Genomic DNA, 23,652 nt, shown 5'->3' with positions numbered 1-23,652 from the left:
GCCGCCTCCCCCCACCCCCCCCCCATGACCGGGGTCCTCGCAAACACTTTGCCTTCGAAAAAAACATTGACAAGCTCCCTCTGTGCGGTGCTGTGTGGACACAGAGGACAGAGTCCCGTCTCCAGCAGATGTCTTGTGGCGCCGACTATAAATAAAGCCAATGAGACCAGCCGGCCGCTGACGAGCACAAGCCGCCGCGAGGCCGTGTTAGCTTTGCAAAGGGCCTGTCTCGTCTTGGCACGGCAGGCGAGCTCACATTTGGCGGGGCCGGCATCGAAGCCTGTGAGCTTTGTGTCGAGGGTTTGAGAGGAAAATACAGATTTTATCCTTTAAATTCAAGGTTTTATCCGCGGTGTTTTCCACGTGGGGGGGAAGGTGGCACAGGAAGGAAGCGAGGACGCGGCGGGGAACGTGTCACGCGTTGTTAACTCCTCCTCTGTGCAGTAGCTTATAGTCAATTTAGCATGTGTTTAACATGGAGTGTAAGATCTAACGTGTTTACCATAACGTAATGTGCCAGTGAACGCAGGGCGGCCGCCAGAGAGGAGAGCACCACTGGAGCTCCGTGCTTCATTGATGACCCTGACAATCCCAAAGGACGCCGGTGGCCCCGTGGCCTGTCTGTCTCTATTTAAACCGGTCTAACGGCGCCTGGTTTGGAAGGACTTGCCAAGACGGAGTAGGCAGCTTCAATTAAGATGGAATGCGGCGTCTTTTTATGGCACATTTCATTCTCGTATATACGCATCCACAGTCAGGGCTCTGTGAAGGGAAATACGAAACACTCACTGCAATAATCATCACAAATGTGATATTTCAACACTGATGAAACGTCCGATACACAAATCACACTCTGCTTTCACAGGAAACATTCAGGGTATAAGTAGCCGGGCTTTAATTTCATGTTCCATTACACGCCGCCATCACACGGAGGAACATCCCTCCACGTTAAGTCCGACAGAAAAATGGAGGACAGCAATCAAAGACAAAAGATTCAACCAAAGGGCTGAGGACAGATTGTCACAGTGAATCAGGGAGGAGTCAGGAAGAAGGTGGTGGTGGGGGGGGGGGGGGGGGAGACGACGATGAAAAACCTCCGTCAGAGTCCAGAGAACACAGAGCAGGAGAGAGGAGCTCCTCTAACACAAGTCTGCTGGTTCAGGGTCAGATCCCTCGTCCAGGAAACATCTCACATCAACATGACATCACATGTTGTTTTAATTGATTTTCCACTGAGAGCCTAATTGACTCAACAAACTCATTTTCATTAACTTTGGGTATTATGTCCTTGTAACTAAAATAAATGTCATGAGGAACAAAACCAAGCTTCAGACTTTTCTTTTGAACATTATTAAATATTCTCCTTACTCAATAAATCCAGAGGGAATAAACCAAAGTAAAAGACAACCTGTAAATCTGCTTCTCTGTGTTCTGCCTGTTTCAATGTTTTCCTGAAAAAATAATTTATAGTAAATTACTGCCAACTCTAAACCCACATAATCAATTAATAACTCGCGCAGCGCTGCAGCAGCAGGGGATTCTAGCTGCTCGCCCTTCCGTGCACGAGCCACTCTCTTAACTTGGCAGCTGACACTTTGCCACAGTGGATGTGCTGAGAGGTGCATTAGAAGTGATAATGAAGAAGCCACTTCCACTCGAGAATGAGGCAATTAAAGACGGGTGTAAACAGCAGAGAGACGAGCGAGTGTGACTCGGCTCCTGAGGGAATCCTCCAGCGTCTCTCACACCTGAGAGCTCAGTGGAGAGCCGGAGTCTGACGAGGATCCCTGGTGACAGTCAGCGACAGGAGGATGTGACACAGTGGCACAGCGGGAGGAGGAGAGGATGAGAGGAGGAGGAGAGGAGGAAGAGGAGGAGGAGAGGAGGAGGAGAGCTGCAGCCAGCGGCCCACAGTGACCACAGGCCTCACCTGCAATCTCCAGCATGCATCCAGGGCTGTGCTGGATCTGTCATGTGACATTTCAGGGTCCACACATTATACCAACACGAACTGCTGTGGGTTGAGGGTGAGATGTGTAAATATTAGAGCCTGTTAGGATGTAAAGCAGTTTGAAATATCAATAAATCTGCCGATATGTGTGGACATTTTCAGAAGATGTGGTTTTCAAACCCTCATGACAAAGAAATATAACTGAGGCTTGATAATTTACAGTTTAATCATAAACTGTATTATACATAATTATATATATATATATGTATTAAAATGAATATAACCATATACATATAACTTGAATTAAGAAAACATAAATGTAAACATAAATACACACCTTTACTTCTGATAAATCTGTCAGTATCAAACAAACACAACAGCATCAGTTCATGTCGGTCAGCTCTATTATATTAATGAGCTTAATAAAAAAGACGAATAGGTGACAGGGCAATAAAGTAACGAGTAGAACAATAGAACAGAAATGGCTGTAAAGCAAGTATTTGAATATAACATATGAAAATACAAATATGAGGCCTTTATATGACTTCATTTAACCAATCAACGGACAGAAATCATTAGGAGTCATTTTAATTATGAGAGAAGAGTGTCACTGTATAATATAAAATCGTGATTAAACAGTGTGAACATTAAGATGCAGAAAAGACACTTAAACTATTTTATGGAATATGTTAATTACCCTCAATGTCTTGAGAGTAACTTAAATTACTTTAGAGGATGTTGTGAATATTTTCTTCTTCACTTTAAAACAGTGTGTCATGCATCATAAATGTAATATAGTGATATAATTATTGTATTTTCATATCTAGAATCTGCTGCTGCTGCTTTTTTTTTTTACTCAGGCGCTCCTCGGCCACGCTGTGTAAGGTCCATGGCTGATGACGTCACTGGTGATTTGGAAGATGCTCCAGCTGAAAGTTGTAAAAACGTCGCGTTGATTCTGAATTAGCGTGAATTCGTGTTTTCAGACGCGCGACGCGGATCAACAACATCAACATGTCGCTAACTGAGCAAAGAGCAGATTAAAAGGTGAGTTTGTTTCTAATGAATTGGCTCTAAACGTGTGTTAGCATGTAGCATCGTTAGCCCGAACCGCACTGACTCGAACCACTTTTGTTTCCAGACCTCGTTGATAAATCTGCAGTTTTAAGATGAACCGGGTCAGCGACAGTGATATGTACAAGATGCGACCCAATTTAAAATGGTCCCTGGTTCAACTCCCGCTTTGGCTGTAATCGGATTAAAACCAGAGACTCTGGTGGAAACGCGTCACGTCAACAAGATGTCAACTCATAATATCTGATCCAGTCTCCGCCGCCTTCTAATGTGCAGGTTAACACAAGATTAGCGACGATTAGAGAGTGAACTCTGGCTTCCACGAGTATAAATACACAGTTGGAAGTTTTTGTTTGAAGCCGATTGGAGCAACAGGTGTTTTTGTAGATTCAACTTTGGAAAATAAGACTTATTAAAGAAATACTTTATGGTTGTTATTGGTTAAGACTCAAATCAACATGTTTCTGAACAGAGTTTGGCTTTTTCCTCCACATGCAAGTGGATGCATCTTTTAGAATACTAATGAGTACAAGTAATTGATTAATCGATCTGTAATCAAGTACTAAATTGAAAATTAAATTAAATCACCAACTCTTTAGATACTTTTAAATGAAATAAAGATATAACTCTTATTTTAGCTTTTATTTTAAATATATAAACACATCTTCCGGTTTCTTTGCTCCTCTAATAACACTAAAGTCAACATCTGTGGTTTGTGGCCAGATCACAACATTTGAGGAAGTCCTCTCGCGGTTTGACAAACTGATTATTTTACAGTTTCCTGACAGTGTGTGGACCAAATTACTAATAAACAAATAACAGGGAGAATAATTGACAGATAATATGGAGAGAATCAGATTTTCCTTCACTTTATCCTTTTGTTTTTCACTTGTTGAATTCAGCGTCACCTTTAAGTCCCAGTGTCACTAAGTTTGTTCACTGGTTCCTGCTTCAAATGGACAGTAAACCTCGTTCCACTGGTTCTTCTGACCAACTTGTGTCAGCACCAGTCACAGAGTTGATCTGTCTCCCCATCTCCAGGTCAGACGCCTGCTCAGCTCCCAGTCATGCCTCAGAAGCTCCAGAAGAACGCCCAGACGGGGCACTACATCGAGCTGGGAGGTTACCAGTACTGGCCGGTGCTGGTGCCCCGGGGAATCCGGCTGTACACCTACGAGCAGATCCCGGTGTTCCTGAGGGAGAACCCGTACATCACAGATGGATACAGAGCGTACCTGCCCTCCAGGCTCTGCATCAAGAGGTGAACTAAGTTTATTTAATGCTGTGATTTATTGTGTTTTTTTTTTAATGTAGATGTCACTTTCCTTCTCTCAGAACAAACTAAAACCTGCAGGACATTGTTTCTAACAAAAGAGGAAGTTGATTATCTTACATCCGTGTGGGGAAACTAATCATTTCTTTCTTTCTGCACTTGCAGCAGATTCCTTTTATTGTTTATTTAAGTAGAGCTCCTGTATTTGTATTTATTTATATTAGTTTTACGTTTAAACTGTAAAATATCAAGCTTCAATTGCATTTCTTTGTCGTATGGGTTTGAAAACAACACGTTTTTTTGTCTACTATACAAATACTCAATAACAAAATAGATTAATATTCATAATACAGACGTGTATCGATGACTTAGATTGATTTACATTGTGTTAATCAAATAATCACAAATAGCAGTTAAATGATTAAAGAGTTTTTATTCCTTGCTCCTGTCAGAGTTGAGGGTTTGACTCTGTTCATGTTCGTACAGTATGAAGATGTGTGACTTTGAATATTATGGTCTGTGCCGCTGAAATCACTGATCCTCAGTCTGTAAGTAAGAGATGATTCTATGTGATTGTCTGATTTTTCATAAACCCTGTTTCTCGATCCCATGTGCAGCATCTTTATTCTGTCCAATGAGACGGTGAACATCTGGAGCCACCTGCTGGGCTTCCTGCTCTTCTTCTTCCTCGGGGTTTACAACATGGCGTCCGTGCTGCCCGGCTTCGGCGCCTCCAAGGAGGATTACGTCATCTACTCCATCGAGCTCTTCTGCTTCCAGGTACAGGACCAAGTTTCCCTCCTAACTTCTGTCATCACGTCGTGCTCACATTTCTCCATTGTGACCAGTTGCTCGTTGTCGGACCTGTTGGAGGATTACAGGGCTCATATCACATGATCGATGACATCATGTTTAAATCCATACGTTGTTAACTAATCCCTCAGTAGGATCCTGCCTCTCCTTCTTCAACTATTCTCATATGTCAACAAACCTGTTGGATCAGATCTGTGTCATAATGATGCCAGTTATTAACATCGTGAGAAACCAGTGGAACAGAAATAACTTCGACATGTGTTTTTAATTTGAACTTTTTGGTTTAATAGTTAGTAAAGTGATGATATCTCAGCAAGGACTCACAAATCACAGATCAGACTTTCAGGACTTGAAAAATTAATTTGCTGTTATTTTAATACTGAGGACAAGATGTTAAAATAAATGTGGAGCAGGAACAAAGCTTTAAAACAAAACGAGAACCATTTCTCTAGGACCCTGATTAAAGGAGATACAACCAGTCAATTTACTGAGTCCCTCTTAAAAGTATAAACTTCGTCGGACACATATCTTCGACACAGTTTCATCATAAAAATCATAAATCATTCATTATTTTCTGTGTGAAACAGAAGTGAGATGATTTTTGAAGCCGTCCACTTGTGATCACAGACTTGTTGAGAATCCTCTTCTTCTTATTTTCATTCACCGGTCACGTCCTTTGCTGCTGTGATGTCACATCCTGTTATTTCCCTCTGCCCCCCCCCCCCCCCCCCCCCCAGCTGTGTATGCTGTGCTCGGTGGGTTACCACCTGTTCTGCTGCCACCGCTCGGAGAAGACCAGCCGCCGCTGGATGGCGCTGGATTACGCCGGCGTCTCCATCGGCATCTTGGGATGTTACGTCCCCGGAGTCTTCTACACATTCTACTGTAATAACGTGAGTTCATGTTCATGGTCTGAACTTCTCTGATCCGTCCTCACTTGTTACAACTACAGGAAATAATACACTTGGGTATTAGAACAAGAACAGGAAACAGTAGAATGAGGAAAGAAAGTTGGACTAAATAAGAGTTAGATAGGATTAAAAAGTCAAAACTGATAAAATCATGCAAAGATTTCTTATCACACACTTATCATACATTTGATGAACCATAATAATGAGATTTAAAACAGATTTTCCCTTTAATATTAATGGTTAGGGTTAATATAACCCTGTTTAACCGAAACGTGGATTATGTGATTTGAAGTCAGCTCAGAGAACCTGACTGTGTGGAACCCCTGATGAGAATCTTTACTTTTTTAAAGGTAAAACAAACTTAATATGATATATAAAAAAACGATGTTAATGACAATTTAATATTATTATATCCAGTACGATTCGCTGCTGAAATTATCGGTGATGAGTGAATTCTATTACTGTAAAACTGAATATTGAAAATACAAGGATATATTTCTATATAAAAATGTGATAAATCTGGATCCTCCCTTCCTGAGATTACAAGACAAACACTAATTCACAAACACTACATCTCCATGTAAATCCAACACAACCTGTGTGTAAAAGACAAAGAACTCGACACCGACTTTAACATTTAGCCACGTTGGTCCCCGGAGACGTCTCCGCTCCACGTCCTCGTGTCTCCGAGCAGCAGTAATTGAATAAAGCTGAAGCGGCGCCCACAGTCTGATTGACTCGTTGTTCCTGGTGAATCAGCCGCAGAGCGACACCTTCTCCGAGCGCTCGCTGTTTGGAAACCAGCCTCCGACGACACCAGCCAGTTTCAGCTCCTCACTCCAGCCGCCCACCATCTTCCTCCTTTTTTACTCCTGAAGTGTTTGGCGGCCGCTCCGCTCGCTGTCCCCCGCATGTTGGAAGCGCCGGCTTCTTTTTGCCCCCAGAACGCAGCTGAAATCTGCTCCAGCTCAAACCAGATGGCTCACTCCTGTTCTCCACCATATGACGTTCGCAAGTCTGGGAGCCGTCTCGGCGAAAAGGCCCCCCCACCCCCCCCACCCCCACCCCCGTCCTCTGCCAAGACTGGGGCTCCGCTGCTGGGTGGCTCCACTCCTGCCTCAAAGCCAAGTCCCTGAAGAAAACCTGCTTTTTTTTTTTTAATATTCAGTCAAACTGTCCGTCTCATTGGTCTTTTGGTGAAGACGCAGATCTGGAGCAGAGGACCCGGTGTCTGTTCGGAGGAGAGCGACAGGAAATTTGGCGTCGGCCGAGCGGGGCCTTGTTCCTGGTGCAAATTTATTCACTGTGAAATTCAGCAGGACTCAACACATGAGGACGTGTGACTGGACGAAGGCTGACATCCACAGAAGTGTCCAGAAGGGACCGAGACAAAGCTGCTCAGACTTTACACACTGACTTACACCAGTTTAAATATCACTATTATAACTGAAACTGGATAGTTTGAGTTTAGAAGATGAACAGATCTTCAGTGGTTCCTACACCATCACGTGTCTGTGAAACTAAAATAAACTTCCAAACCCGACGGTCCCCTCGTGAATTTAAATTCACCACAGTCAGAAATATCATTCCACTAAATATATCTGATTATTTCAACAAGATCCACAAATTAATCAGAATAAAACTTTTGAAAAGAAAATCCTTTTTCTCCCCCGAGATCCAGTGCTTTCCTTCCACCACGTTTTGTAATAATCCGTCCGGGAGATTTTATAACAAAATAAAATGTTCACATCAGTCGATATCGATAAAGATTATAATAAATGTCACATTATCATTTATTTTTCGTTTAAAGACAGATTTCTGCTCCAGGGTGAAGCTCGTGGTTTAAAACGTTTCTAAATGACAATAACCTGATGAATGAATTATGTCTTAAACCTCCTCTGTTCTCACACTCGTATATGAACCTTTGTGATATTACTGCTTATTAAAATTCTATTGTGATAATTCATGATTTTGTTTTATTGCCCAGCCCCTGAAATGATTTACCTTGTTTTTTTGTTGTGATTTGGTTAAAGAACAGTTTTCTGGTTTACAACAAATATATAATTATCTAGATTCATGATTATTTGTCAATAGTAGTGAAAATGCTCATTAAAAGGGTCAGTGCTTTGACCTCTGACCCCTGACCCCCCGTCCCTGCAGTACTGGCGGCAGGTGTACCTGGTGACGGTGCTGGCGATGATCCTGGCCGTGTTCTTCGCTCAGATTCATCCTCATTACCTCAGCAAGCAGTGGAAGCAGCTGCGCTCGCTGGTCTTCTGCTCGGTGGCCGGGTACGGCCTCATCCCCACCGTCCACTGGATCTGCATCACCGGGGGCTTCTCCTCAGAGCTGGTCCAGGTCAGTCTGTGGTCCCACTGAAACCACCAGGTCCTCATTAACGGCTCAGACATGTCCTTTAAGTTGTTGGTTTGTTCTAACATCGGTGAAATGGATATTCTCTCCCCTCAGGCGTTCATCCCTCGGGTCCTGGGGATGTACTTCCTCGCAGCGTTGGCTCTTATCTTCTACGTCTCTAAAGTTCCTGAACGCTACTTCCCAGGTGAGACGCTTCTTCATGTCCTCTGTTGTGGTTTAAACCTGATGAACAGTGTTTGTTAATAAGTTTCATGTTCTTTAATAAGTCGATCTTAAGCATTAGCATCTGAAAAGAGCTGAAACTGGACTATGTGAGGAAAGAGATGTTTTCGGATCATTAAACCCTTTACAGTAATAACACATATTAAAATCATCACTCTGGATATATAAATAAAATGTTCATGAAGGACGATTTGTTCCTAACATATCCAAATTAATATTTTGAATCTTTAAGTAAAGATTTGAGACTTTATTGTCCCCTTGAGGAAAAGTTCAGGACAAGAGATAAACGTTAAATTACAAGTTGTGTCACTATCGACCTCCTCTCTCTCTCTCACTGTGTGTTCTAACCCCTGTGCTTGGATTTGACTGGTTGGTTTCTCCAGGTCAGCTGAACTACCTGGGCTCCAGTCACCAGGTGTGGCACATGCTGCTGGTGCTGATGTTTTACTGGTGGCACCAGTCGTCGTGCTTCATCATGGCGCACAGACACAGCGAGCCCTGCCCCGACGCCCCCCCACACGACTAAGAGACCACCGACCAGCTGCCGCTTGGTAAGAACAAGCTCCACGGTCACTGATCACCAGTTCATGTGTTTAAAGAGGTAGTTTATATTATATTTTTTCTTCCACGTGATATCTTGAGATCAGCTCCAGGGAATTTCTTCAGATTTGGTACAAACATCAAATCGGACTCAAAGATGATGAACTGATATTGATGGTTAAAGGTGAAAGTGAACTCATAAAACTTGTGTTTGGCTTCTTCAACTTTTTATCTCAAGATGTCTTTAGAGAAACTCTTAGCTGATTAAATTCTACAGGTTAAAGATCCTCATGGGTTTGGAATAAAAAAGGTTTGACTGGTTGTTGGAGGCAGACGAGCACTGGGAGATGATTCTAGTTTACAACTTACTTTACTATGACTTCAAACTTTAATGAGTATTATCAATACGTTGCACTAATAGTTTGTATTGTTAATCTTTGTTTTTCCCTTTTCTCTTCAGGCTGAGAGAAGCTGCACAGAGAGGAGACTCATACTTCATCCCAGTGTCCCGACAGAGGGACACGTTTCTACCTGTGAGTCTCTGATGAGGGAGGAAACAGCACCAGTAGCAATCAGGAATCGAACCCGTGACCTCCAGGATCAGAGGTGACACGTGAGCTAGTGGCTGAACGGAGTTTCCCTCTTTACCACATCGTCACAGATGAAACACTGAAATGACAGAATCTCCAGAGCTCGAGGCCGTCGCAGTGTTTTCATTTGACAGAACTTTGTTGTTCAGCCACAAAACCAGATTCAGGATCAGTTATAATCGAGTAAGCGTTTCTTTTTCTTAGAGGTGAATCCCTGTAAGTGAGTTCTGTAAGTGCCTGTAAATAAATCATCATGTAGCTCTTACTCATTTACATGAACTGGACTTTCCATAATACTTTTAAATCAGCCTCCTAAAAGGGAAAAATTCAAATATTCCATTAGTTTCACTAAAACTAGTTTTATAAGAGTTCAACTCGACCCAAACTATTTGTCTTCTCTGAGATTCTTTCACTCACGATGTTTGGATAGAAAAACCAAAGACGCTGTCGTGGAGCAACAAACTCAACTTTCTGTCTCTACCTGTATTATTCATTTTTCTCCTTCAGCGGGAACAGTATTGATTGTGTGTTTGTGTGTGTGTGTGTTTGTGTGTGTTTCTTACGGCCGAGTAAGACGAACAACTTTGTACTTTGAACACGAGTAGAACAAAAACCATGAGCTGCAGGTATGTGAGTTATTTACCTCTGACTGGGTTAAACATAAGAATATAAGGGGCGGGGGGGGGGGGTTGGTTCCTCACTGTACTTTATTTTTGTGTAAAGATTCTCAAGCACTGATTTAGCTTTTTAAAATCTTCACGATTGCAGTTTGTCCTCTGTCGATCCGGAGGAATTCACTACTTTGCTTTTTAGTTTCCACTCTAGATAAACTCAACAACCTGTTCTCCACTTAGGGTCACGTGCAATGTCAAAGGTCAACACTTTTTTTTTTTTTTTAAATGACTTCATTCCAAAATGCTACAAATCCAAACTGGAGATAAATTCTTAGCCGTTTCATTAAAGCTCTTGTAAAGAAAAGTCTTAATTATTAAACCATGAATTCATTTGTTTGACTATTTGTCCAGTGAAATGGAAACTGTCCCATTTTGGAATGAGATTCATTTGTTCTCTGTGATATTTAATGTTTTTAATATTCTCTGGTTTTAAGATTCCTTTTGTTGTGATGTATTTAAATTATTGATTATGAATCTGATCTGTAAAGAAACGACTTTCTCTCTCTTTGATAAAAAACACCTGAACTTTGTCTGAATCTCATTTTGTAGCCGCAGAACTTTTGTATCTTTGACTTTCTTCGTCCTCGAGCAACAAGCTGCTGAACTCGACTCTAAATAAACTGAACCCGTGACCTGTTCTGAGACGTGTCCCGAGCTTTGTGTTCCAACCCTCTGAGGTTGATCTCCTTCAACAGCAGGACAAATACAAGAGAAAGAAAAAGAACGAGGGAGAGTCTTCGTATGAAATGTTCCACCGGTGGAAACGCAGCCACCGGATGGTTTTAATTGAAAAGGTGCGAGTGGAGGAGGTGGAGGTGAATTCAGAGCTTAAGGCCGTCGATGCAGAGAATCACAGAACTTTAGATCCTGGAAGAATTCAGGGATGAAAAGTTCAGTCGGATAAATCCCCTGAATATTACATCACATATTTATCATCTTTTTTTTCCCTTGGAAAGTCGGACATCTTCTTTTGTTGTCAACAAATCCCATGAAAAGACCAAAAGCATTTTGATGCTAAGTCGAGCTAACACGGCTGCAGCTTCACCTCGAGCAGATATAACTAATAAATGTTTTTTATTAGTTATTCTTTATAACCTTCAACAACATTTAAAGTTACTAAATAACACAGAACCAAACTAGTTCCCTGTTTCCCACTACATCGACAGGTTCCATCTTATCAAACAGACGGACGAGAGAGAAACTGTCTTTTCAATTAACTCGTCAAGAAATCAATTTACAAAGTCATTAATGGATTTTGGTCTTTTCGTGGATTTGCTGCCAAAATAAATCAAATGCAGTCAAATTAATCCATTAACTGAAAAAGGTGCAAAACCCCATTTGTCCTTTAATGTCACATTAAAGTTAAGTTTCCAGGAGTCTAAATTCTTACAACACAAATCCAAAGCTAGTGATCAAACGTGGCTTCGTGTTTTATTTCTAACAGAATGTGATGAGTTGAAACTTCATGAAAAACTTAACAGAAGTTTACTGCTAAAAAAAAAGCAAAGAAGAAATTGAAGTAAACAGTTAAGAGCCTAAATTTAAACCTGTGTCAATTAACAGTTAATTAAAAACATTATTTTTAAGGAAGTGGAACAGAATCCGATCCCTTCTCGTTATTCCGGGTGCAACTGGGATCTTATGCATAGAGAGAAGTCTGAGGAGGGCGAAAACAAAGTGGTTACTGGTCGAACCGACTGGGTCAGACTTCCCGAGGTTCTGTGCAGCAAGGCCGGGCCGAGCTCCGGTAAGGCTTCGTGGTGCTAAGAGACGTGTCGGTGGAGCCCAAGGCCACGAGGAGCTTTCTGCAGCGAGTCCAGCAAAACGCTAATCGAGCCGGAGTTCGGTTTCTTCTGGAGTCGAGATGCAAGTTCAAAAGGCCTCGGTGGGGGGGAGGGGGGCTGAAGGAGACGTGGGAACATCACCACTCCACAGGATTCAGCTTTTACCGTATTAAAAGTGAGCGCCGTAGCAAAATGTGGTCAAAAAAGAAGCGTCAGAGCATTTCGTTGAAAACCAGAAGAAGCTCGGGGTGGGGGGGGGGGGGGTAGCTAACAGCAGGAGGCGGAGCTTGAAGACACGAGGCACCGAGTCACTGTTTAGAGGGAAAAGGTGCCGCTCCGAACGGGTCGAGCTCCCCCGGCTGCGAGGGCGCCCCCTGCTGGTGAGGCTGCTGCTGGGGTCCACTGGGGACGACCACCTCTGTGAACGGCACTGCCCCGAAGTCATCCATGTCCCCCCCTTCTCCCAGAGCAGCGTGCAGAGAGCCCGCCCTGGTCCTCCCATTGGCCGGGCCCGTGTCACTCTTACTGTCCACCAGGCCGTGGTACTGGCTGTGCCGGCATCCGTCCTGAGGATGGAACGGTTTGGCTCCAAACGGGTCCAAGATGGCGTCCATGGCCTCGTCCGGCGGCAGAGACGCTCCCTTGTCCTTCCCCTCGGACATGGTGATGTCCACGCTGATGTTCTCCTTGGAGTCGGAGGTGCTGAGGAACTCGTTGCTGCTCTGGGAGTCTCTCCGGCCGACCTTCTTGTGCCTGCGGACTCGCTCCGGCGTGCGGTAGGTGGGCTTGTTGGTCTTGCGCCCCCCGGTGGGCGTACCGTGGTGCCGCTTGCTCCCCCCCGCCGTGGCCTCCTGCTTGGTTCTCCTCTGGCGGGACGACAGCTTCTGGAGGCTGCGCTGCTTCAGCCTCTGCTGCTGAGGACTCGCCGGCTCCTGGTGAGACGGCTGGAAGATGTCGTCGGCGCTCCTCGAGGTCACGGGCGGCGGCGCCGTGGAGCCCGGGTGGAAGGGCGAGAAGCCGAAGATGTCAAAGGCCTCGGGGGAGCCGGGCGGCGATTGGCCCGTTGGAGCCTCGCTGCCGCTCTTGCCGGACACGGAGAGGTTCCTGGTGAACGGAGCTTTGGTGAAAACATCGAACTCGGCTGCTCGCGGCTCCTGGCTCACTTGTCTGAAAGGAGCTCTGGCGAAGACGTTCTCTGGAGGCTCAACCCGCGGAGCTCCTCCAGCGAAGGGACCGAACCCAAACACGTCCACGGGCTCCTCAGCCGGAGCAGCTCTGGATCCGCTGGGCGACTCCAGAGGGCCGATGAGGGTCAGGACAGAGTCTCCTTCACGGCTCCCCCTGGTGGCAGCAGGAGCCGATCTAGCAGATTTCTTAGAGCGACCCTTGACCCTGCTGGGGTGGTAGTCCGAGTCCGAACTGTGCTTGTCATCCTCCTCCTCCTCGCCCTCTTCCTCGGAATCCATCAGCAGAGGCCTCTGTCCCAAGTTCTCCGGCTCGGTGTCGTCTCCGTGTTCACTGGTCAGAGCCTCCTCCTCCTCCTCCTCCTCCGGCTCCTCTTCCTCGCTGCTCTTCGGCGAAGGAGGGTCAGACTCAAAGTCGCTGTCGGACTCTTCACCTGATCTGCAGTTGGTCCTCCTGAGGGGTTTGTGCTCCTTGACCGCAGGAGGCTGCAGGTCGTCTGTAGAGGTGGAGACTAGAGGAGGAGGAGGAGGAGAAGGAGCTGGAGGAGGAGGAGGAGGAACACTGGTGTCCTCGCTGCTCTGCTCAGTCTGAGTCACAGGGGTCGATCCTGTAGAAGCAAACACAAGAGTCAAACACGTAGAATTCAACTCAGGCCTCTGTGGTTTGATTATGAAAGTTTTAAAAATAAAAGCATGAACGAGAAGCAGAAGTTTTCATCCCCCACAACACGACATCTGTATTTGTGGTATTACTGAAGTCGGGATTACTCTGCTTCTGAAAATCCAAATCCCATCAGTTGGTCTGATAAGGAGCCAGAAGGAGACGGAGGAGAAGCACAGAAGTCCATATGGTGTGAAAGCTGCTCCGACTTCTCTCCTGTGACCCGGGAGGAGACGAGGCGGCTCAGAGCCTCAAGATGCTTTTCAAGATATTACTTTTAAAATCTAAATCCCTCAGTCGCTTGCTTCAGTCGAACAAAGTAAAAGCTTTGTTCTTTAATCACCTCTCACTCTGCATTTCTTTAAATTCTATACACAAAAAAATTGGCATTTGATGAATAAACAAATTTAAATTCCAAGAGATTTGCCTCGAGGTAACTTTAGAGAAACGTCTCATTAACAAGTGGACAGTCTCCAAATCGACTGAAAATAAACGGTGTCGCGCACAATGAGCCAAGTTATTGTTTCCCCCGTCAGTGGAAGTTGTGCGTTGGGAGGAGAGGACCCCCCGCTGTGAGCACGGGAACACAAACCTCCACCAGCAGATTCAAACTGGCAGGACGCGAGGACGCAGGAGCCAAGAGACGGAACAATGAAAAAGACAGAACAATCTGAAACGAGGGAATCTGCTTCCTGTGACCTGGAGATTATGGTTTTTCAATCATGTTCACCTCTCGGACTCGACGTGAGCGGAACAGAAACATCTCTAATCACACGGATTACACACGTGCTCCCTGATCTGTCTCCTGCAGACGGGAATAAGTGAGACACGCGTGTGATTGCTCCCTTCGCCGGATGGAGGAGGAAATCTGTCGGTGGGACAGAAGCTCAGAGACGTCTCTGAGCTCAGCACGAGGACAGGAGCCCAGGGACAGACTGGTTTGACTGGAGCTCCAGGAAAACAAAACGACTGCACATCCCACTGTGTGTCGTGTTCCCAGTACAGTGATGATACTGGAGCGGAGGGTTTGAAATGCTCCAGTGAGGCTTAAAATAAATCTGCTTGAATAATTCAGTCATAACTCAAGAAGAGACACATAAATATCCTCTGATTTGAGCTTCTCTCAATTCCTTTTTGTTTTTTGTTTTAATATTATAAAACTGTAATTGTATTTTCTGAGAGCTTTCCCATGAAAATTACACTTTAGCATCTTTTATTTTGTCGGAGAAATGTATTAACTCCTCGACACCAACTGGTTCTGATTGATTTGATCCTGAAATCGAACATTTGTGATAAACGTCTCTTAACACAGTGAAAGATTCATAATTTCTTTGATGAGCAGTAAATTAAAGGATGATGTGCGAAACTAACAAATATATATATAATATAATCTTCACATAAAAGCCTCAAACAAACTAATCTGTCTGTTCGAGCTTCAGTTACAGGATTAGATGGATTCAAATATCAAAGAGCATTAATCAAAGGAATTAAGAGTTTGTATCTTATTCACGTCAAAGTCTCAGAACAAAATCAGAGGGTTTATTTTATTAGCAGGAACTTTTTTACTCTATATTTTATATAAATCAATGAAATAACAGTTTGTTCATGTGATTAACATTCAAATGGTGCCACAGCTTCAAAATGAGAATATTTACTAATGTTATTTACTTAGAGCCTTTAATTAAATATATATTTTGTTGCCTGATTATGTCTCAGGATAAATTTATGGCGTACGGACATAAACCAAGAGTTTCTCATCAGATTGAAGCTCTTAAAAATGTTTTTAAACTTATTTTCAGAAATGAAATAAAAGTATGGACAGAAAAAACCAGGAAGAGGTTTATATTTAAATAAGCTCATAAAACCTGTGACGAGGCCATTGTTTAAAAACCTATTTAAAAAAAAATATATAAAAACCTGTTTATCATCATCATAGCTTTAACATGAACCATGTCACAGAATAAGCTGCTTATTGCTTCACACACACACACACACACAGACACACACATGGCGGTGGGTTTTTGTTTTGACCTTTCGCCTGCAGCACGACGGATCGATTTGATTGGACGACAGAGCGCTCACACAGAGACGGCCGTGATAACTTCAGGAACATCTTGCTCGGGGGTGCAGCGGTGGAGAGAAGCTTTCACTTTACAAAAAGGAACCAAAGGGAGAACGGATTTTGGATGTTTTTTTTATTTATCAGTAACATTCTATAAAGAGAATACATTCACACTCACAGTATGACACAGGACCGTTTACATAGTCTGCTGCAAAGAAACAGGACATGAGGGAGACAGCTTGTGGATCTATGGGGGGGGGGGGGGGGTTCCTTTCTGCAGGAGCTGCTGAAATCCAGAGCAACTAAAAAACACTTCTACTGTCTCAAGTTTAAAAAGGTTCCCAGACGTCTACAGGTCTGGGCTCTAAGGTAAAGCTGGGGGGGGGGGGAGCACAGAAAAAAGCACAGAAAAACTTGCAGATGTAAACAATTAATAAACAACATCCTCAATGTCTACGTTTGCTTGTTCTCGACCCCACAGAGTCGGGGGGATGAAGGTTCACGTCTCCTCGCACTTTAAAGAAACACATGAAGGAGGATAAAGTGCAGTTAATGGCTCTGGTCGTCCCTTTCATGCTCTTATTTTGTATTTTTTTTTTTGGTCTTTGATGGGGTTTTGATTTAACGTTTAAATCCATCCACCGGTACACATGAACAAGATGTTTCTGAATGTGGCCGTCTCGCTGAACGAGGGAATCGAACGACGACACGATCAAAGTGAAACGAACTAATGAAAAGATCAAAGCAAAGCAGAACCGTGACGAGGAGGAGAAACTTACCTTCAGCTAAGTACGTGAATACACTTGTACAATAATGTGACTGGTGTGTGTGTGTGTGTGTGTGTCTGCATGGACGACTTGCTCACTTGCTGCACTAAGGCGGAAACACAACAGCACAGCGAGGACTCACACACATACAGCCCTTCAGGATTGTATGGATTCAAAATAATACAAAAATAAAACAAACATAATAATAAAAAGAGCAATCCTCAGTGAATCCTCTCGATACATGATAACAGTAACACAACAGGATGTGCCATCAGCCGGTCGCCTTCAACATAAAGTAGTTATAATTATTACGATAACAGCTGTTTTTGTTAAGTACCAAGTTTTCATTAAAATGTCTAAATAATGTTCAACTTGCTTTAAAGACGCGATTAAATCATGGCTGCCCCGGTGTCCTGCGTCCATCCAAGAGATGCAATACTCACATGAACTGCAGGGGGCAGCGTAGCATGTCGCAGGGTTAGTGTGTGAAAAACGATCGCAGAAAGTATTTTTGTTCAATATGTAAATCCAGGAAATCTACATCGTTCTGTGGTGCCCCCCCCCCTCCCCCCCTGGTGGAAGAGAACGTATGTGAATGCATCACATCTGGTTTAACAGGACGTGTGTCTCCGGCCCTTCCTTCGTTCCCTTGAGCAAAAAAAAAACACTTTTATATTGTTGCTCACGTAAAAAATAAAAAAATAAAGTAACAAAGGCACTTTGAACCTACAAATGGAAACAACCTCACAATAAACTCAGATTTTCTTGAGTTGACTCCGTTTGTGCAGCAACTTCACCACCTTCCAAACATCTGTCCTGGTTTGTCGTGCTCCCGAAGTAAGAGTCAATATTTTGTGATTTTATCATCTTTTAAAAATCAGCTCCACGTGACATGTGAAGGGCTGACCCCTCTACCCGACCAACAGGGGGCGCCACAGTCACAAATAGTAGAGTGTGAATCTGCAGAATCCAAAACACATCAGCACGATCCGGTGGTTTGTAACGAGGCTCCTGATTCAAAACCCACAACGCGTCTACGGACCAATCAGAGTCGAGTATCAGTCGACGCAGCCCACCTCAGTGATGACGACAGGACGTGCGTGTGTCTAAATAACAACGTGAAACCAAAAACATCAAACCAGGACAGAGACCCCAGAAAATGAAACTTCACGGTTTCAGGAAGTTGCTGGTTTTGACTTTTTTTTTACACTATTAGACAATAAACGACCAAAATAAAATCACCTGTGCGTGACTGCGATGGCACCAACACAGGAAGTTAAAGGCCGAATCCAAAACGTACTTTTCTTCATGCCAGCCGGGGGGGGGGGGGGGGGGGGGGGGGGTCGAGGGGGGTCGACCTTCCTGGGGTTTAAATTCTGTTTCTTTCTCTTTTTGGTTTTCTTCCTTCCATCCAATTTGAACTCAAACAGATTTAATATTCGCTGAGTAGCGAGCGAAGCCGATAACATATTTCCACACTTACATTCAAGTGCTCCGAGGGTCATATTGCATCTGTATCTGCTTCTATTCCACCTTGAGCCGTAGAACTTGCATTAAGAGATGAATTTACTGTAGAAAAGTGTTTTGTAGAATCGATCGTTATTTAAATTAATTCCTCGAGGACCAGAGAGCGTTTCCAAACGGCTCCTCGGAGCAGGAACCCGGTGATGTGGTGAAGAAGCAGGAAGCACAGAGTCACAGGAGCTTATTGCTGCCACCGATTTGTGATACATGTAGAAATACCGCACTTCTATATTCACGCTGTTTCACCTCCGACGTGTGATGGGGTTCGACCAATGAGAAACTACGAGTCACCAGGTTAGAGTGGAGGTTAACACTTTGTAGTTTGTGAGGAATCTTTGTGTTTCAGTTTAAAGAGAAGAAGAGTGTTGACTTTGTGTTAGACGTTAGAACAGAGGAAGTTCACGTGTTTTTTTATTCCAGGGCTGATCGATATCTTGGCTTAACTGTGAAAGTAATATTCTATTCTAATATACACTGGATGAATTATGGGAGACTTTGAAGAAACCGGAGGAGGAAAGTTTTGGGCTGTGAGAGGTTTCATGTGAGATTCTAGGATTATCAGGCTCAGTGTTCAGGATGATTTTGTCTCTGTTTAAACTTGTTTAATGGTTTTATGGCTTTAAACAAAAGAAAAGTTATGTAACCGACACGATTGGTTTCTTAAAAAACTGTGTTCCTGTGGCTGAAGCCTGTGATCAGCACCGGGCCCAGGTTTAGAACCCAGAGCTGATTTGAGTGAATTCAGAAATGGATTTGTTCCTATTTAAGTCACAGAGGAGCACCTTTAGTTATAATCTACACTGACAACAGAAGCATATCTGATCTGAAGAAGGGGAAACAAAACAATCTGACCGATCATTGGTTTTTAAAGCCCCACTGTGGGGACTGGGAGGGACTGGGTGCTCCTGACTGGTGGGAACAGAAGAGCTGGACAGGGGGGCAGGAGAGGGCCCAGAGGGGGCCCTGAGGGGGCCGGTGGATCCACAGTGTTGGGTCCTCAGGGTAGAGACTCCTCTAAGACTTGCCTGCGCTGGCCACGAACGGGACTGAGCCGAACAGGTCCTCGGGGAGGAGGGGCCTGGTGGCGGCGGCAGGCTGTGGTCGCTCCGTCTCCACAGGTTTGTCTACATGAAGAAACACAACACAACACTTAGATCCTCAAACCACCAAAGGACATTGTGCTCCATCCAGGTGATCACTTATTCCTCATTTAGACAATTTCAATCCAGCTGTTTCCTTCAAATACAAAGTTTTGTTGACTTTTATGGTCTGGATCAAACTCACGTATATGTATAAAAACTTTAAAACCTTCCTAAAAATGAAAAACTTCTTGTTTTCTTGTTTTACAAACTTTTCTCATTCAGGTTTTTAGTTGATATTTCACCTAAACAGACGATAACACAGCGGCACTGATGGACATGAGAAACACTTGTGTATCTGCAGATGTAGCCGGTGTAAATAACAGTATTTATTAAAAAGATAAAAAGTTTGGGGTCACTTGCTTGCTCGGAGCAAATCGAACTCCCGGTCGATCAGCTCCTCCTCCGTCAGCCTGGAGAAGTTGTCCTCTCCGAAGGGGTTCCATCCCGACATGTCGGGGGGGTTGCTCGCTGCGCTGTTGCAGCTCTGAGGGGGAGGGGTGACGCCGTCAGAGCCCAGCAGAGGGTTTCTACTGTGGAGGGGGGGGGGGGAAGTTAAAACACCACGTCATGGTTTGGATTGACAGCTCTAACACAATGTGTGACGATATCAAAACCAAAAATCCTGAAGCACAAAACCAAAGACGTGTTGGACTTCACCTGGGGTTGGAGTACGAGGGATCCACAGGTGAGACCCCCCCCACCTGTCCACTTCCTGCTGCAGGTCCAGCAGAGGGGGTGGTAGTGTTATAAGAGCCGAGGGGGATCTGGAACTCAAGAGGGGAGGGCATGTAGGGGAGAGGCTGCTGGGGGGGGTGATGCTGCTGCTGCTGTTGATGATGATGATGTTGTTGTTGTTGTTTATGATGATATTGTTGTTGTTGTTGTTGCTGCTGCTGCTGCTGCACAAAAGCCTGTTGGTACTGTTGCATCTGAAAGGGAAGGAGGAGAGGGAGAAGAGGGGGAAGGGAATGAGGGACGGACCTTTGATTTGGTTTATTTTAAATGGCGCACGATGACGGTAACGAGGTGATGAGATGTTGTTAGAAACCAGTTCTGGATTTGGAAAGCTGGGGACACGGTGGAGAGGGTGGTGGGGGGGTGGGGGGGGGTGAGGGAGTGAGAGTCAAACAACTCGTCCGAGATTAAAGTCAAGATTCAAACTGCAACAAGGATCAGATCAGACACTGGGGGGGGGAGGCGGAGTTTGAAGCTAAGTGTTTGGCCACGTGGAGGCAGAGGAGACCAGGATCTAGAGCATTTTGTTGTTTGAGTTCCTTCTTCTGTTAAATGTTTCCATGTTTTTGTTGAGATGAAAAGGAAAAACCATCATCCTGTGCAAATAAAACTGATCTGAGGTTTTTGAGTAGCAGGTAGAAGCTCACTAGGGTTGAAAAATTCCTAGCTGGAAACTTTCCATGGGAATTAACGGGAATAAACTGGAAATTTTGTGGGTAATTTATGCTAAATGTATTTACCTTGTCATATACAGACATAAATATAAACTTTTGTTTTGTCATAGGCTGATTTGAGCCCTGAGGAAACTTTGGGCACTTGACTATATGCTTCTGCATCTTTGTCATTCTTAACATAGGTCTTTGCACAGTACTTGCAAATGTACAAAGCCTTTCCTTCTACATTGGCTGGGGTGAAATGTCTCCACACATGAGAGGCTTTGTTCTGTAGAATAAGATGAGAAAAAAGCTTGTAAAAAAACACTAAAGCAATGCCAGAGATATAAATAGTTGGCCAATTGGAATCGTCTTTAAAAATATTTTACAATTTATGGATAAATGAATAGAAAGAGGCTAGATGGACAGATGAACAATCCTCAAATCAGCATGCCAATATATTTTCCCCAGTAATATCATGGAAACTTACCTGACTAGTCCTGCACACTACAGCAGGCCTCAATAGCCCTGCTGTAGAGTGAAGGATGCTGGGAGTTATCTGTGCATGTGATGGAGAAATGCACAGTGGAGGGTGTGCTGCATTCCATACATCTTTAATATAGAGTTTTGAATGATGTTTTTTATTGCTCAGCGTTTAATTTGTGTATTTATTTATTTTTTTCAAAATTCCCAAAATTCCAGAGCTTAATATTCCTTTGGAAAGTTTCCGGAAATGTTCCGCCCCTTTGCAACCCTAAAGCTCACAGAGGAACTTCTGCTTTTTAACCGTTCAGCAGGTCTCTGAGGAATAAGAAGCAGTTCTCAGAGGTGCTCTCCTCCTCTGTCTGTGAACTGCCTCATATGTCAGGACGCGACGTGGAGGAAGCTGCTCGGTTTCACCCTCTGTTCGATTCCCGTCGTGGCTCCGCTCGGAAACCAGATTGCCTCTGAAATAAAACAGATGGTGCGCGTTCGGTGGGAAACAGACTAAAAATGTCACCGCCGCCACAGTGCACATTTCCAGGACCTGTGTTTGTGTGTTTGATTCAGTCGCTGTGTAAATACGAGTTTTCTGAGTATTTGGACGGCGTCAGCAGGAAGTTTGAGCGTCTGCTTCCAATGCTGCTTGGCACCGACATGGAGCCACTCCACGGAGGAGGACTGGCTGCCAGCGTTTGGAACACAGAGAGCAATTTTAGGCCACTCTGACATTAAAGGGAATATTCAGCGGCGTGTTACTTCACGCTGCGTCTCCATGTGCTTCGCTGTCATTTGCTCAATCTATTTATTGCCGTGTTGGATCCGATCCTCTGCTCTGAAATCCCGTCAGGACTCTCGGTTAGAAGAAGCCGCCTCAGGAGCAGATCTGCTCTGATGGACGTCCATGTATTATTATCACAACCAGAGGGTTCTGGGTTCGGAGCTCTGACAGAACTCACCATGGCTGCGTACTGAGCCTGGGCCTGAGCGACCTGCTGCTGGTACATGGGCTGCATCATCATCTGCTGCTGCTGCTGGAGCAAAGCCTGCTGCTGCTGGAGCTGGAGGGACTGCTGCACAGCCTGTTGGTACTGGGGGGGGGTGTAAAGATGATTTAGTGAAGGTCCCAGAAGAACCGTCAAGCCATTACTTTGTCTTCTACGAGGACATACACGTGTATTTTGTACCTGGAGGTATTGGAGTTGCTGAGCATTTGCATGCTGCTGCTGCTGGTGATGCTGCAGCTGCTGCAGACGCAGGTCACCGGGCTGCAGCTGCTGCAGGACGCGGTGCTGCTGACTGCTGGGCTGCGGCTGCGGCTGCGGCTGCACGGACAGCTGCCCGGAGCCGGGGGTGGGAGCTGAGAGGGAGGAGCCACCAGAAGTTAAGCATTGAGCTCAGATGTATGAGATTGTGACGATTAAAAGAAAACACACAATGTTCCTGTGCTGGATAACGGAATCCAGTTAAGCCAAGTTTACACTAGACAACTTTCAGTGTTCTGATGGGGGTGGGGGGGTCTTGAGTTAACACTATATGACTGACAGGCGACAGGGAGTCACACCCACAACCATCCATCACCGGAGGAAACCCAAATTAGCTCGTCCTGCTCACAGAATGACAAAACCAGCGGGAGGAGGTTTCACAGAACAGTTTTATAGTAAGTTGAGAATAATTATTATTATGAGTTATGAACAATGTAGAAAATCAACTTTTGCTAATTAACAACTTACATTTTTCCTGCTCTCAAACTGAGCCTATGAATAAAATACATTTCTACAGACAGAGGGCACCTCACCACCACCAAATAATCTTGAAAATAAAAAGTAGTCTTTTTGAGTATCCAGAAAAAACATTTCTCAAACTTGCTTTTTTTTTTTTAAATAAGCAGCCATTTAAATATTCAAAAATCAGTTTCCTCTACAACATTCTCACAGATTCACTTCCTGTACGAGTGTTGAGATAAGAGCAACACACGAGAAACACTTAAAAACGAACCGTTCTGTCCGTTGCTGACGGGGGCCGAGGGCACGGTCATCTTCACGGGGGTGACGGTGCTGGCGAGGGGCAGCACGTTGCTGTTCACCGCCTTCGGCCGCTGCCGGGGGGCTATCGACGTCTCCGTCGGGCCGACAGATTCCGTTATCCTGCGCAGAGGGAATCAAACAGTTGACGTCCGCTGTCCCTCGGTCTCTGGTGTACGTCCAGCAGCTGAATGTCAGATTGAGGGGTTTGA

The 23,652-nt window shown here is 44.5% G+C and overlaps 2 protein-coding genes across 2 annotated transcripts in view; one reads left to right on the top strand and one right to left on the bottom strand.

Moving 5' to 3' along the window:
• The first annotated feature begins 4,066 nt into the window (after positions 1–4,066).
• paqr3a (progestin and adipoQ receptor family member IIIa) lies at positions 4,067–11,062 on the top strand. Its single transcript, XM_053421386.1, has 7 exons — positions 4,067–4,286; positions 4,916–5,078; positions 5,849–6,004; positions 8,183–8,380; positions 8,492–8,582; positions 9,004–9,171; positions 9,621–11,062. Exons 1-6 carry the CDS (start codon positions 4,093–4,095, stop codon positions 9,144–9,146), a joined length of 945 nt encoding a protein of 314 aa, XP_053277361.1. The 5' UTR covers positions 4,067–4,092; the 3' UTR covers positions 9,147–9,171; positions 9,621–11,062.
• A 104-nt stretch (positions 11,063–11,166) lies between these two features.
• The window catches only part of bmp2k (BMP2 inducible kinase), a 36,040-nt gene continuing 23,554 nt past the window's right edge, over positions 11,167–23,652 (bottom strand). Inside the window, exons 10-17 of the mRNA XM_053421387.1 lie at positions 23,415–23,563; positions 22,604–22,776; positions 22,376–22,507; positions 20,206–20,477; positions 19,909–20,078; positions 19,428–19,530; positions 14,809–14,818; positions 11,167–13,971 (exon numbers count right to left, since the gene is read on the bottom strand). Of these exons, the coding sequence (XP_053277362.1) occupies positions 12,517–13,971; positions 14,809–14,818; positions 19,428–19,530; positions 19,909–20,078; positions 20,206–20,477; positions 22,376–22,507; positions 22,604–22,776; positions 23,415–23,563 (2,464 nt within the window). The 3' untranslated portion in view covers positions 11,167–12,516. The remainder of the gene's footprint in view (positions 13,972–14,808; positions 14,819–19,427; positions 19,531–19,908; positions 20,079–20,205; positions 20,478–22,375; positions 22,508–22,603; positions 22,777–23,414; positions 23,564–23,652) is intronic.

This window comes from Pleuronectes platessa, chromosome 4, assembly GCF_947347685.1.
Source record: "Pleuronectes platessa chromosome 4, fPlePla1.1, whole genome shotgun sequence".
Classification (NCBI taxonomy): domain Eukaryota; kingdom Metazoa; phylum Chordata; class Actinopteri; order Pleuronectiformes; family Pleuronectidae; genus Pleuronectes; species Pleuronectes platessa.
Note: the sequence above shows the minus strand (reverse complement) of the source record. Positions and strands in the feature narration are given on the sequence as shown.

Bases quoted from the DNA above. Each gene is read 5' to 3' on its own strand.
- paqr3a (XM_053421386.1), top strand. From the start codon at position 4,093: ATGCCTCAGAAGCTCCAGAAGAACGCCCAGACGGGGCACTACATCGAG. The intron at 4,287-4,915 runs GTGAACTAAGTT...TCCCATGTGCAG, and splicing joins TCCAGGCTCTGCATCAAGAG to CATCTTTATTCTGTCCAATG. The intron at 8,583-9,003 runs GTGAGACGCTTC...TGGTTTCTCCAG, and splicing joins TCCTGAACGCTACTTCCCAG to GTCAGCTGAACTACCTGGGC.